At 38.8% G+C, this 15,854-nt stretch overlaps 1 protein-coding gene across 3 annotated transcripts in view; it reads right to left on the bottom strand.

Moving 5' to 3' along the window:
- Window positions 1-15,854, bottom strand: part of LOC121526329 (peroxidasin) — a 133,870-nt gene that overhangs the window by 65,734 nt on the left and 52,282 nt on the right. Inside the window, exons 4-7 of one of the 3 annotated variants that reach the window (XM_041812871.1) lie at window positions 15,473-15,544; window positions 8,338-8,409; window positions 1,869-1,940; window positions 122-291 (exon numbers count right to left, since the gene is read on the bottom strand). In XM_041812871.1, the coding sequence (XP_041668805.1) occupies window positions 122-291; window positions 1,869-1,940; window positions 8,338-8,409; window positions 15,473-15,544 (386 nt within the window). Of the gene's footprint in view, window positions 1-121; window positions 292-1,868; window positions 1,941-8,337; window positions 8,410-14,523; window positions 14,639-15,472; window positions 15,545-15,854 lie in introns of those variants that run through there. The other 2 variants (XM_041812873.1, XM_041812872.1) reach the window with 2 other exon arrangements.

Here is a 15,854-nt window from a genome sequence, read left to right as displayed (position 1 = left end):
AAAAAAACTATGATAAACTCAGACTTTTGTGATGCACTTATTATATGAAATACGTTTCCCTGTTTTAAAATATTGAAGGATTTCCTGCATCAGCCAGATATTTAGGTTTTCATCTCCATACCACAGTTGAGCTCCTCAGCGGTCAGTGTTGCCACAGATCTTCCCTGCAGACGGCTTGGGTAGTCGCAGGTGGCAGCAGCCTGAGCGTTCCCTGACTCGGCGTACTGCTTCAGCAGGTCAGCCAGCCACAGCAGCTCACAGTCACAGTTTAACGCGTTTGAGTCCAGACGCCTGAGCACACAAACAACAAAGACACATGTGAGAAATGCCATATGGAATCATAACAAACATGTGGTGCCATGTGTGCAGCAGTTTGGTGGACCCAGGAACACAGGAGCTCAGCAGGGCCATGTTCGAAGTCCCTCCTACTGTGGGAAAATATCTTTGTTTGGCCTTGTCTTCTGGAACCAGATCCAGCTTTTAGTTCTACCACAATGTGCCCATTATGCATAATATGGCTTTCAGAAAATGTTACTGGCACCGTAGTGCATCGGTAGTTTGTCAAGCTCTTATTTAATATACTGATTCAGGAGACAGACATGCCATTAAAGTTTAATTTGTAGTCCAAACTTATGCTTCAGGATCTAAGTGAACATGGCAGGCTTCACACACCAAATGTCATCACTATTCCCATGGCTGCCATGTTCCTATGACATCATAGCTATCATGTGATAGTGTGACATTTCACACTGTAAGTCATATAAAGGTGGAGATTCAGACAACTTCTTATTCAAAATTTTACTGTTTGGAGACAAACTTAAAAAACAAAATATACAAAAAGTCTAGAGCTAGATCAGAGCACATTTCATATAAAAAAACAAAAACAAAACATGACTGACGACCAGTTAGCCAACATAAGATTTTAGCTAATGTTAGCCATTTTACAAAGAAATAACCAGGGGATCAGGTCAGTGACTCCCAGCATTATTATGCTCACTTCCAATCAAGCTATTACAGAACGTTTTTAACATTTACTGTGCTCTGATCTTTTTCGGGATTTTAAGTATCTGTTCTCTTTGTAGTTGCTTTGCAATCTGAAGGCATAAAATAAAAGCAGCTTCCAGAATCTAAACATTTATACGCCAAAAATCCCCAAATAAACTGCACACTGAACTGCAGTGGAAATATGGTCTAATGTTTATTGTTGTCAAAATGGGGCGTAAAAGCTAAAAAACATCCAAATCGTGAGCATAGTTTTGATTTTATCCTGGATATTATGTTTGCATGAGAGCATACAATTTCTGAAACCATGACAGGATGTCCTAAAAACAACAAAATGTTGATGCACTAAATTTGAGTCCAGACCAGTTTTTCTTGGTGTCTCCTTTAAAGAACATGTGAAAATACTGAAAGCTCATTACTTATGTAGATAACCACTGGAGAAAACACTGATTTTCCTGCCAAACTGCTGATTGCTCTTCTTTTAGTGTTGGCTGGAGGAGAATGGGGTTTAAACCTTTATTAAAGATAATTGGCCTCATATTTTAAGTCTGATATTTCAGGGAAAATGACCCATGGTTTTGCAAGACCGCTATTAGGGTTTTCATTGTCTTCTTATATAGTCCCTACAAATCTCCAGAGCAGCTGAGTCAAAGAAAGGATGACTAAACTATGTAAAGGTCTAAGGCCTTGTGATGGAAACCATTCTGCAGCCATGAAGCGTGAGAACAGTGTAGTGTGGTTACATGGCATCTCACTGACAAACGGGCCTGACTTAATACTGGGTCACATGGGAGTAAACTGAAGGAATTGATAGAGACAAGCACACACAGATGTTTCAGGACTCCTACAGATTTTTTCCCACTTACAGTCGTTTCATGGCCTGAAGATGAGAGAAGGTTCCGGGGACAAGCTGGGTGATTCTGTTGTTGTGTAAAAATCTGAAAGAGAAAGAAGGAAACTGTGAGGTTGATCATCAGTATTCCAGACAATATGGATGATAATCAGGCTTCATGTATTCAAAGAACATTAATGGCAACTTGAAGATGAATAAATGTGCAGTTTTCGTAAATATATTAAAGCACAGACCAATTAGTGAATGAATTTAACAAATTTATGATGTTAGATGGCTGCATGGTGATGCAGTGCTTAGTACTGATGCCTCACAGCAAGATGGTTCCTAATTTGAATCCTTATCTATCTGCATGTTCTCCAATGCATTGTGGGTTCCCTCTAGGGCTGGGAAATTAATATGATTAAATCGCAAATTTCAAATAGTAGGGGGGTGCAATATTTCTTTAACCTGAAATTTTTGTCAAACTGCCAGTTTCAAACTTTATTTTTGCGGCAGAGATGTTATGCATCACATATCATGCAATCACCCAAAGGCAATATTTTAGAAAGTCTAAAAAAATCCTACTTTTTTGTACATTTTTCTTATTAAATAACAAAATGACATAGAAATTATAACTCTTCAATCCATCAATTCCTATCAAATTTGCAATATGAGTCAAAATCATCACATGGAGATATTTTCCAAAATTGTATAGCTCTAGTTTTATCTAATATGTTGTTGGTTATAATATAGAATGGTTAATTACTTATGTTTGTTGGTAAAAAACCCCCCCACAATATAAGGAACTTACGAAATAATATCAAATCATATCAAATCGCAATTGCAAAACTGGGGAAAATATTACAATTAGATTACTTTTCCGAATCGTTCTCTTTAGGTGCTCTGGCTTCCTCCCACACTCCAAAGACATGCTTGTTAGGTTAAGTGCTCATTCTTTATTGCCCATATATTTGAGTATGAGTAGAAATGTTTGTATGTCAGCCCTGCCACTGACGGGTGACTAGGCCTGCATAATAAATCACACTTTTATCATTTATCAAAAAATGAACTCTTGCACCAAACGTAGCGAAATGTACTAAATTTAGTCTAATGAACAAATTTAAGTAAACAAGCAATGCTTTTCTCACTCAACATGTCAACATTGCTGGCATTGTTAGCACTCTTACCATATACTTCACACTTATTCGAGGGCTTGTTATGCTGGTAATGATAAAATGTCTTGATTTATTTGGATTACCCAGTACATGTTGCAAAAATCTATTGTTAAAGTTACAAATTTGAAAATTTCTAACATGCATTTCAGTTTGTCCTCGTGTAGTGCAGGTCTATGATAATGCAGATGTTAAGTTTGAAATACTTAAATTAAGATTGTAAGATCCAAATACTAGTTACTTACATTAACCCTTAGAGCTCCATGCTGCAGACACAGCCCTTTATAAATCACTTGGTAATGTTTGAACCATTTGAAGCGCTTACAGAACATTTTCTAGTAAGCCCAGGACTTGGCTGACTTTTGGGGGTCTCTGAGGACGGTGTTGTCGTAAGTAAGAAGAAGTGACACGTCCATAAAAACGTTGATAACTTTTGAACCACAAGTCACTTACTCCATTTTTCCTCTGAAAGCTGACCTTCTTGTCATTCATCTGCTACCCTCTTTGTCTCAGTAGCTCTTAAGGACACCATTCTAGCGAGCCCGGAACTTCGGTGACTTTTCGGGGTCTTTAAAGATTAAATCCACGTTGTTAGATCCGATTATAAGCATCTTTTTTTATCAATTCTTGACCCATTTTAAATCATTTACTTCGGCTTTCTGCCCAGGTTATCACCATATTGTTTATCACAACGCATTGTGGGAGGGGCAGTCGACTAGTTGCGTCTCTACTGCTTGGAGGAATGGCACAAATGAATCTAACTGCAAAAAATTGCATGGACATTTCTTTGTATATATGCAGATACTTTAAAAAGCATCACAGAATATTTATTTTTCATTGTTCTGTCCCTGAGAGATGGGAGAATAAGGCTGTGCAAAGAAAAAGCTTAGTCACTAATGTTTTCTGGTGTTTTCAATAAAAACCTCTGAGTTTCAAATTCCGATTTGTTTTTTTTCTTTTGTCTTTATAGTCCTGTAACTATTTAAAAAAAAATCAAGTGACATTACTGTAGTAGATTTATTCTTAAAGCCCAGGTTGTCCTGAGAAAAAGGATGTATGGGGCTTGACTGTGCACCACAGGGTTGATGTTTTACAAGCTTTTTAAGACAAAAAGTCTAGGCAAGACATGATGGTGAAAAAAGTAGCTGTGAGCTCTAAGGGTTAAAGGTTTCAGAAACTCATTGCATTTGTTTGTAATCATTTACTGTATTTTTCACAGCAAAACAGATGCATGGCAGAAAGAAAGAGCTCACAATTTCACTTTTTTCTAATACTGTTCAGCCCTGCTGACAACCAGTCCAGGCTGCACCCTGCCTCTCACCTAATACCAGCTGTGATAGACTCCAGACCCCTGAATTTGGTCAAATAACAGAATTTTGATTCCAAAGATTCTGAGGCAAAAATGTGAAAACAAAACATTTATTAACAACCATGTATTATCTGAACTTCATTTCATTCTTAAATACCTTTTAATGTATTTTCTCTGGCATTTCCTATCCTTCTTTAGCATTTCTGCTCACAGTGAAGTATTTTTCCGTAAGTGTACCGTGCAAATGCTTTTATTCCTACTTCTTAAACCACATGGTTCTACAAGTTAGGTAACCACCTATTGCATTTTTATTCTAGACCAGTTTTTTAAAAGATCATGCAAATCTTTTCACCGTATTTTATAAACATGATTTATGTAAATTATAACTTTTGATAATTTAGATTGATGACTGTGATTACACAGCTTTCACAAAAAAGGCTGAAAACCTTTGAACAAGGTTTTACCACTCATTCAATAAAGAACTAGCATACCAATGGTAACATGCTATTAGTAGGGTGATGTCTTGTAAGGAGATTTAACATGTGATCAGGAGTAAGTGGAAATAGAACCGCCCTTTGATTAGAGTGCAGCCTGTTGTGTATCATTAACTATCACACCTCTAGTGCTCCATCTTGTATCTCTAACATTAGGAAACCAATCCAGAGAAAAGTTTTCTCTGTGTCTAAGTGCCTGCTTTGACTGTGACCATGGAGATATTCCCCAACAAGCCACTCAAAGTAAGCATCTGGGAATTCCCTTTAAACCCTCCCTCCATGCTCTCCAGTTTTCTGCAGGTGTCCCTTGCTCTTCTCCCCCTCTCCAGAGACTGGGAAGTATGGATATACTGGGGAGCAACTGGGCCATAAACAGGGATAATGAAACAGGAATTTAACAGGACTTTCTTCAGACATCTGGTGGAGAGTTTAAGAAGAAGCAGTGGAGCATCTGCATGCTGTCAGGACAGTTCACAACCAGGGTGTTCACAAACAGTGCTAGGGACTTACTTAACTGTGATGAGATTATGGTCAGATTTTATTGCGTTTACTTCCTATTGCATTAAATTGCATGTATTTCAGTTTATGGTAAACTGTACTGACTGTACTGATAGATTGATAATTCACATAAGTGCCACCCTGCTACAACAATGTGGTCTGAAACCATGACTTAGAGGTAGGAGACAGCTTCAGAGTTCTTATTCTGTCAAATTTAGACTTCTCAGGAGTTCACTTCTAGTTACTTACACTGGCTCCCTGTAAGTTTTAGAATTGATTTTAAGATTTTACTTATCACTTTTAAAGCACTGAAGGGTCTGGCTCCAAGCTATTTAACTGAACTTTTAACCCCCTATGAGCCAGGCCGCAGCCTTAGATCCTCGGGCGGGGGCCTCCTGGTCGTTCCAAGGTCGAGGCTTAAGACTAAAGGTGACAGGGCGTTCTCTGTTAGGGCACCTCGACTTTGGAACGACCTGCCCGAGGAGATAAGGCATGCAGAATCAGTGACATCTTCTAAATCACTTCTTAAAACTCATTTTTATAGACTTGCTTTTATGTGATGTCATCTAATGTCTTTTAAAGTCTTTTACCACATCTTCCTTCCTTCTATCAGTTTTCTCTTTAAATTTCCCTCTGCTTCCTGAAATTTTACCTTAATGCTTCTATGTCTGCTCCTCTCTGCTTCTTGTTACCTTGCTTGTTTCTTATTGCTACTGTATCTCCTCTCTTCTCTCAGTTATTTTCAGAGCTCTTACCCCCTCCTCCTCTTTTATTCTCTTAACCTCTTTATGCTGCCTTGTCCTTATAACTGATTAATATTGTTGATATGATTTTATCATGAACAGTATTTTACCACTACTAGCGTTCTAATTTTTGTATTATGACTCATTAGCTTTACACATTTTAATAGCTTTTATTCTACTTCTTACTGCTCTGATTCATATTCCTTTTTATCCCCCACTATTATTTGATTGCTCTTACAGTTCTGGTCCTTAGGTCTCTTTTTAGGTCTCTTTTAGCTGGGTTCCTGTGTTGCCTGGATTCGTCTAGGTTATTCTGGGTTTTTATTTATTCTGGGTTTTTAGTTATATTTTTATTCTTTGTCTTTAATTCCACAGTGGAATTTTATATATCAAGGATTCATAGTGTATTTTCAGCTCGTCATGTTTTTGGACTCTGTAATGGGTCTACTAGGATGATAATGATGTTACATTGCTGGCTTTATCTTTCATGGGTTCCCCTGTTGATGTGGTTTTGTCTTTATGTTCTTGCTTGTGTTTGATGATGCTCTGTTTTGTTGTGTTTCTGCTTATTGTAAAAGCACTTTGCAAACCTCTGTTTTTAAAGGTGCTATACAAATAAAGTTATTATTATTATTATTATTACTTTCACTGCGCCAGCTGAGAGCTTTTCTAAACAAGCTCTTCTTGCAATGTCTTAAATTTACTCTACCTGTTTGGATGAATTTTCTTTTTATATTGAAAGAAAATAAAGAACTTCTGGTAGAGTGAAAGTTTAGACTTTAGAGTAAAACAACATAAACAAGAATATGGATAGTAAATTTCCAGCTTAAATGAAATGTTAATCTGTGAGATTCTTCACAGATGTGTTCCCTGCATGTGTTTTTGGCCAATCACAACACAGCATATCAGCATCAAACTCAGTGACAGACATCAAGGGAGCTCCAGAAACATGTAGCTAAAATTTCTCAATTGCCCCCTTGTGGCTGGCTGCAGTAAAGGCGATAGGGTCTAGTGATGGGTCATGAGCAAAAGCATCGGCTCTGAGAGCTGATGCTTTGTAGTGAATCAGAAGAGCCGGCTCGCATAGAGTGAGAGCCGGCTCCCAGTTTTTCTTCCTTTCGCTGCTTAGCTCTCATAGTGCTCAGCCCCAGCTCTGGTCAGAACTTTGTTTTGATTGGCCAGCATGGCGGCCATGCGGCCAATCACATGTGAGGATAAAGGATTATACCATTATGAGAAAACAGAGTGGGAGGTGTCGCTACCTGAACCATCCCAGAAACCCAGTTTGTACTGTGCATGTGCAAACACGCATCTACAGCCGCTCAGCATTCTAACATTAACCAGTGGAATTCAAATGCTAAACTTAAGAATGGTTTTATAACAGAATAAATGCACAAAATTAGACAGTTATAAGGCTTCTCATTAAAACACTGAATACAAAAGGGTTTTAACACACTAACCATTAATTTTTGCGAAGTTAAGGTAAAATATAGGGCTACAAAAGATTGTAAATAAAGAGCCGTTTGGGAGTCGAAAGAGCCGGCTCTTCTTTGGGAGCCAAGCCAAAACAGCCGGCTCTCTGAAAAGAGCCGAACTCCCCATCACTAATAGGGACTGATCTCACTGTTAAAGGCTTAATGTTCCATAAATTTTGGAAGGAAACAATATTTCTATTAGACAAAAATGTAGAAGCTTTGTGGTTTATGACTGTTTATTGTGAAGAAAGCTTGAAGACCTGAAGAAAGGTCCGTACAGTTTTATAGTGACTTCAGTAATGAAATAACTGCCCCAGGAAAAATGTCATAATAGTTGTTTCTGCTTAGACGATGCAAGTCTACTTATAATTGAAATAACAGATGGTACTTTTACTTTGAAGTTCATCCCAGAAGTGTACAGTACCTTACAAGTATTGATGGACACGGTTCAGAGTTTGCAGATGGTGAATCTGCTCTTTTTAACTCTCTGTATCTCATGGAGTATGAGCACTCGTTCTGTGGTTCCTGATTGAGCTAGGGCCATGTTGCAAGGAAACTGAACTGGCTATTTCACTGTTCACCAAAAGTCCATTGTGTCAGGTATAATGCTGCAGACACTCAGCATGCTTTTAAGGGGACAGTGTGTGTGTTTAGTATCACAGCATGTGGCTCAGTAACCTCTGGCTTCAGTTATCTTATTTATATGATCGTGGGAAGCTAAAATTACAATAAACTAAACTGAAACATAATCAATCACAGCACTACTATGTATGTTTAAAAATCACAGGTTATATCAAATAGGACAGACTTACAGTCGCTCCAGTTTTGGTAGTTGAGTGAACGACTCTGGTTCCAAAGATTCAATGTTGTTGAAGTGAAGGTACCTGCAAAAGAGCAAAGTGAACAAAAAATAAAAAATAAAACTGGATTTCGGCGAACATACCTCATCTATCGCTGCTCCATTGTCAACCTGCCTGGTTCTCTTCATTGAAATAACAACATAGAAAATCAGATATCTAAATTTAGATAAACACAGATAGACCAGAGGAAACAGCATCTTTGTGCATTCATCTGAGACTTCTGAGATACAGTTACTCAAAAATCTACAGCTGGAAACTGAATCAAACTGCCTAGAAGTTAAAAGCTTCTATAAAGATTACCTTTTGGAATGCAAGGAAGCTTTTGAGCTGAGAAAACATAAATCAAATCATATGCTGCTAAGGGAAACGACATCCAACTGATGGCTTAATGCTAAGGTACGCGTTCTGCTAGGTATCTGCTTGTGTAGACTTGGAAAGAAAGCAGCTACAGCAGCAACACAGACACAAAAAGCGGTATATGCAGTGAAAAAAAGCATCATGTCTTCCACCAGACAAATTCCATCTTTTCTTGTCAGTTAGTACGTCTAAGCTGTTGCTGTATTTACAAGCTGTACTCCACATCCAACATTATGTCTTTGGGTGTTGTCTGAATGATGTGTTGTAATGGAGCCTGAGTAGAAAAGCTGGCTGCAGCACAGGCACAAATTTCTAATGAAGCCAGCTGTAAATTAGTTCTAGAGCCACTTAATACCTCCTCTAGGAAGACACGGCATTCCTCAGTACTTATTTTGTTCCACTTTCTAAACTGTTTGTGAGCTAATAGCTGTTACAAGTTCAGCTGGCACTGAGGGAGATTCATAAAAATTCAGCCTTGGTTGAATGAAGAAAACTTTAAATCTGGCTTGCATTCATGTTTCTTATCTAAATTTTTGTTGCTGCCATCAAATTCAAAATGAGCTAGTTTTCATTAATGTTTAAATTGTGAATAAGATACAGGTTTATGACATTTGCAACTCATTGCATTCTGTTTTAATGTACATTTCACACAGACCTCCAACCTTTTAGGAATTGGGGTTGAATGTAGTTTGATTTTTACTAGTTAGATTTTCATTTTGAAATTCAAAATCCCGGTATTGTGACAAATACATATTTTTTGCTACAGGGACTGTCTAAAAGTCGCAGCTGCTCTAAGTGGTGGATGAGCGACACACATCAGGAATAGATGAGATGCTCAACAGCCACTGGCAATTCAGCATTAATGAAAACGTTCTGAAAATAATTTGAACGTTGGGAATTTGATTTAAATAATGTGGCAAGAGATATAACAGACTAATCATACTTGATAGCAGTATCAATTAGCTGAACCACTGATTCTCAGATTTTGGGAAAAGAGGAACCAGGTCCTTATGGAACCTAGTATGAATTTCTATCCCTAGCAAGGAATCGATTCAGTTCAAATTTATAGTTTGTGGTTTTGGGCCAAGTTTAAATGGAAACATGACATAAGGTAAAGCTTCAAAAGTCATTTTTTGGCACTGATGCAAGTAAAGAGCTGGCCATTGGTCATGGAAGTACATTTTTGCATCAAGCCTTTGGCAAACTATTGTCCATTTGTCAAGTTCTCTGATGTGTGTTGCAACTTAAAGAGGCAGCACAGAGATGAGTTTATTTTAGTACATGACACACAGCCTCAAAGGGAGAGGTGTGTGGCACTGAGAGGACACAAGGCAGCTAAAGAACCTTACAAAAAGCCTTTGTCACTGGGTAAAGTTAGCCCTAAAGTCCATCCATTTAAAGCAGTGGTTCTCAACCTGGGGGTCGGGACCCCATTGGGAGTCACAAAACACTAAGAGGGGGTCACCAGATTCCTTAAAACATGGAGAATACTTTTAAAATGATTTTTTCTCAACCAATATCGTGACTATTATTTGCCACTTTTCATCAATATTGCACAATTTGGACCCATTTTTGCCACTTTGCTCAATTTTTGCCAAATTTCAACCCATTTTCATCCCTTCATAACAACAGTTTTTGAAAATTTTAACACATTTTTGCCTCTCTAAACCAAAATGTATCAATGTTAAACCCTTTACACCACTTTTTACTGCCTGTTTTTACCACTTCTAAACCAATTTTTGCCACTTTCCATATATTGTTGCCTCTGTTTACCCATTATTGCCATTATCAAACCTTTTTAATCGTATCTTATGCCCATTTTTGCCCATTTCAACCACATTTCACTGTTTGATATGCCCATTTGACCAGTTCAACCCATTTCTGCCAATTTACCTGCCCCAGTTAACCCATTTTGCTAGTTTAAAGCACGTTTTCCTACTTTTAAACCCCATTTCACCAATTCTTGCCACTTCAAACATATTTCTGCCACCTTTTTCGCTCTTTTTGCAACTGTTGTCAAATTGTCAACTTCTGTGACTTCTAAAATCTGATTCAACCACCTATCCCACCAACTCTTTGGACCTTTTTTAAAATTATTTTGATTCTGTTTTTAAGAAGGGATATACATTTTTAAGATGACTATATACTACGGCACAAATGACTTAAAAAGATATCTTTTGCTATGTTAAGAGTGGTTACTATTCAGGTTAAATAGAAAATATGGATATGGATATCTAGCTAACTTTACAATGGGCCCTGATTTTCCTGACCTCCATGGGCCCCCAGTTTGGCTGGGTCCTAGAAAGCCCTCCATTTATCCCCCCTTATGGGCAGCACTGTCTGCACATGACTATTCTTAATTGTGAATGGCTGTGTTCAACCACCTGCAGGTACAGCGGGGGTCCCAGTCTCTGGCACCTTTATTTTGGGGCTGAGAAGGTTGAGAACCCCTGATTTAAAGTAACATGGGGCTGTAATGCTCTCTGTCCGACACCCTTGCATGAGGATAAACCATCAAGAGATAAATCATGGGGGGGGGGGGGGTGTGATATGGAAACCTAAGAATAAAGTTAATGTTGGTGACTACAAGCTTTGGCATCTGCTGTTCTGCAGGGATGAAGAGAAACCATTACAACATTGCAATCTGGCACAGAACTTGTCACCCACATAAAAAAGCTTTCATTATTGTAGCAAAATTCAAAACAGCTGCCAGGCACGCAGCCCGATGTTAGAATCAGTTTCACTTGGTGAATTAGACATTTGTTCTGGGTTAATGCTGTCCCAACGACATACTGTAACATCTCCTACATAAGAAGAAGAAGGATGTTTTTCCAAGGCAAGATGCAGATCATAGTGTTTTTGATCCTATCAAGCCAAATCACCAACACTATAAAACATCAGACTATACTTGTCTTCTCATTCATGCAAATGTAAAACCTTTTCACACTGATTCATACTTCTATACTGAATCTATGCCATAGGTTTGTGCAGCCCTGAATCTATGCAGAGGCCTACTCGATAGCTTGATGTGCTTCTCCCTCAAAATGCAAACAAATGTCGGAGCAATACAGACAACAAGTGCTGTGATTGGTCTGCTGGGTGCTGTAAAAAAAAAGTATTTACCCCCTTCCTGACTCCACATTTTTTCTTTGCATATTTGTCACACTGAAATGTTTCAGATCATCAAACAAATTTTGTTATTAGACAAAGATAACCAGAGAAAATACAAATGGCAGTTTTTAAATGATGATTTAATTTATTAAGAGAAAAAAAGCCATCCAAACAAACCTGGCCCTATTAAAATGTAATAACCCCTCCCCTTGTTAAATCATAAATTAAATGTGATTTCTGAGTTTAATTTCCCTAGCTACACAAGGTTTTAAAAAGCAATAAATCATGCCAGGATGTAAAGAAATTCAAGAACAGGACAAACAAAGTCATTGACCTCCATCAGTCTGGAAAGGGTTACAAAGCCATTTCAAGGGTGTTGGGACTCCAGTAAACCATGGTAAGAGCCATTATCCACAAATGGAGAAAACTTAAAGATTGATGAGCCTTCCCAGGAGTGGCCAGCCTACTCAAATTACCCAAAGAAAGAATCAACAGCTCATCCAGGAGGTCACAAAAGAACCCAGGACATCTAAAGACCTGCAGGCCTCACTGGCTTCAGTTAAGGTCAGTGTTCATGACTCTACCTAAGAAAGATACTGGGCAAAAATGGCATAAGAAGGAGAGTTCCAAGGCCAAAACCACTGCTGACCAAAGGGAAAGGCTCGTCTCACATTTGACAAAAAATCTTGATCATACTGTGGACCAATGAGACAAAAGTAAACTTTTTGGAGGGTGTGTCTTCATTATATCTGACATAAAAATAACAGCCTCACATAAAAAGATCATCAGTCTAACCGTGAATCATGGTGGTGGCATTGGTCTGGGGCTGCTTTGCTTCAGGACCTGGACAACCTGCTGTAATTGATGGAACTATGAATTCTGCTGTCTACCAGAAAATCCTGAAGGAGAATGTCCGGCCACCAGTTCATGACCTGAAGCTCAAGCTTGTTGCATTATGCAGCAGGACAACGACCCAAAACATTCCAACAAGTCCACCTCTTAATGGCTTAAAAAACACTAAACAAAACGAGGGTTTGGAGTGACCTAGTCAATGCCTGGACTTCAATCTGATTAAGGGTGCTTTCACATTAGGACCAGTTGATTCCTCCCCCTCCCCCTTTCCCCTGCTGGCTTGCTTTCACTCTAGCAACATCGATCCATGACCGGGCCCAAAACAAACTGGACTTAAAGTGCACCTGGATCCGGGATCGGGCCCCTAGTGTGAAAGCCACCTGAGATGCTGTGGCACAAACCTTAAACAGGCCATTCAAGTCAAAAAGACAAAATCCCATTAAAATAACCTTGCAAAAAAAAAAAAAAAGAGTGGGCCAAAACTCCGTGATGTGAAAGACTCATTACCTGTTACTTGACCTGCTACCAAGGTTAAAACAACCAGTTATTAGATTAAGGGGGCAACTACTTTTCACATAGGCCGAGATTGGTTTGGATGGCTTTTTCCATTGATAAATGAAACTACTATGTGAAAACGGCATTTCGGTTTTACTTTCTATCCTTGGCTTTTAAAATTTGTTTGATGATTTGAAACTGTTAGGTGTGACACACATGCAAAAAAAAAAAAAAAAGAAAGAAAATAAATTAGAAAGGGGATGAATACTTTTTCACAAAGTTTCTTAGTTATGGCTGCTGGTATAATGTGTGTATTCTGGTTAGGGATGTTCCGATATTTTTTTCCTTCCCCATACGATTCTGATACCAAGGTGTTGGGTATCAGACGATACCAAGTACTGATCCGATACCAGTGTAAACAGACTAGCAAATTATTTCAGACCTATTTGACTCAAGATATAGAATCACAATGTACAGCATCTCTGTGACCTTGAAGTCATTTTTCTGCTGATTACTGAGTTTTAAATATTAAATTAACAGTAATACAGGGGGCTGCATCACAGGCTCTCTCTGTTTCTCTATATTATGTTCTATCTGGGCAGCATGACATGATTGTAGAACACGCTGCAACTGGCTGACAGACCCTCAAAAAGAGTGAACAATATGGTGGTTAGCATTCGAGCTAGCAGTTGTAAATGATCATATTCAATTAAATGGATAAGAAAGACGTTCAATGTTGCATTTACTGGTATGAATTTATCATTAAACTCCCCAAAAGTCACACAAGCTCCGGGCCTGCTGAAAATGCTGCTGCAAGGGATTCAAAGACATCAATAGCATCAGTGGGAAGGCACAACGGCTAGCTTCAAGAGGAAAAACAAGTCAGGTCAGTCTGGAAGGCATTTGAACGATCACATTCTGAGAAAAACTGTCATGCAGCCACTATTCTTTGCTGCCTGTGGTTCTTCTTCACTGCTCTTACACGGTAGCCCGTGCATAACGGGCTTTCCGGTAGCAAAGAATTGATTTCTGGTTTATAGCGCTAACAGTTAGCATGGCTAAATGAAGCAAAATATAAAGCTAAACCAAACGGTATCGGATCGGTGCATAAGTTGGTGTACTCACCAATAACAATACCTGCATTTTAAGCAGTATCGGACGTATTTCTGATACTGGTATCAGAATCAGAATAACCTTAATTCCGGTGTGAAACATATGGCTACACACTACAAATTCATTCAACATTAAACAACTGAAAGTGCATTTCCTCATCCAAGAGCAAAAATCCCCTGTCCTCTGACTCAACTGATTCAGCAGTCTTACATTTCATCACCTCTGCCTCCTTTCTTTTCTTCTTTGCAGTAAATGCAGTGTAATCAATTGCTGCCCCTTTGTTCTCAGCTCCAACTCCAACATAAAATGACCGATTTCAGTTGCCATGATTTTCTGTACAAAAGTAAGCAGAGGATTGGACAGGAACAGACACTTGGCACTACAACTGCAGAGCTATGCACACATACCAATGCAAAGTATGTAGCGCTCACTATGGTACAGGTCACCATGGCATAGATTCAGCAAAGGAGCATCGACCAGGTTTAAAGGCCCAGATAGTCATTATTTAATCACATGGACAAAACATACAAAAATCACAAAAAATTTCCAACAAATACACATTTAGATCACAGAAAATCACAGCAAAAGAGGGGTTTCTGCAGTAGCGGGAGAGACACAATGCAAGCCAAAGCTTTGTTCTACAGCAGAAGCTTTGACTGCAGCACAACACTGCTAGCACTAAAAGCAACACAACTCTAAACATCATGCTTTAAGCTTCACAAGGGGGACTCGCCGCATATCTGTTGTCCAGGCAACAACACATGCGACTCATGCAGAGGGTTCAGCACGGCATACAAGGGTGGGTGCACACACGGCATGCATGGTGGTGGGGAGAAGGATGGGCATTCTAGCAGGGTGGAGGAGAGGGGGGTCATATTTTGGAAACTAGCAGTAGAGAGGTATCATGATACCCACACAGGGCCAACATAGTCATTTCAAGAAGCATACCAAACAGCTCAAAATCTGTGACATGTATGGCCTGCTTCAGTAACTTAGCTAATAGATCATGTAGAGCCATGCAGACTTTACCAGGTGTCATGTAATGTTTACATCAGGGAGGAGGGGTTTGGGGAATTTTACAAACGTAGAGACAGTACGGGGGAGGAGGGTTGGCAGGGCGAGCAAGAGGAAAAAGTCGACGAAGAAGTTGGTCACTTACAGTTGTTCAAGAGAGACAAGCCCCTTAAATGCTTGTCTGTCAATTGATTGGATTTCATTCTTGTACAAATAGCTGAAAGGAGAGATAATCAGTGACATTAGTAACACGCACACACACTCACACATGGATCATCTGCCTGCTTGTTTTGAAAAAAGGAGAAAGAATCAGATCAAACATCAACAAATAGATGATTTTTCAAACCATATAAATGTTTTGCTATTCATTGACAGTGTGTTAACAATGGTGGAAATGTTAAGATTTAAGTTAAACATTTAAGACAAACATACAATGAACATTTAATTGAAAACCTCTTTTATCAACTGGCCTGTTTGAAATGGTTGTTCCTGTGTTTTTATGTGTGTGATCTCACTTTTGATTTGCT

The sequence above is a fragment of the Cheilinus undulatus genome, linkage group 18 (genome assembly GCF_018320785.1).
Source record: "Cheilinus undulatus linkage group 18, ASM1832078v1, whole genome shotgun sequence".
Classification (NCBI taxonomy): Eukaryota; Metazoa; Chordata; class Actinopteri; order Labriformes; family Labridae; genus Cheilinus; species Cheilinus undulatus.
This window is presented reverse-complemented; position numbering and strand designations above follow the sequence as displayed.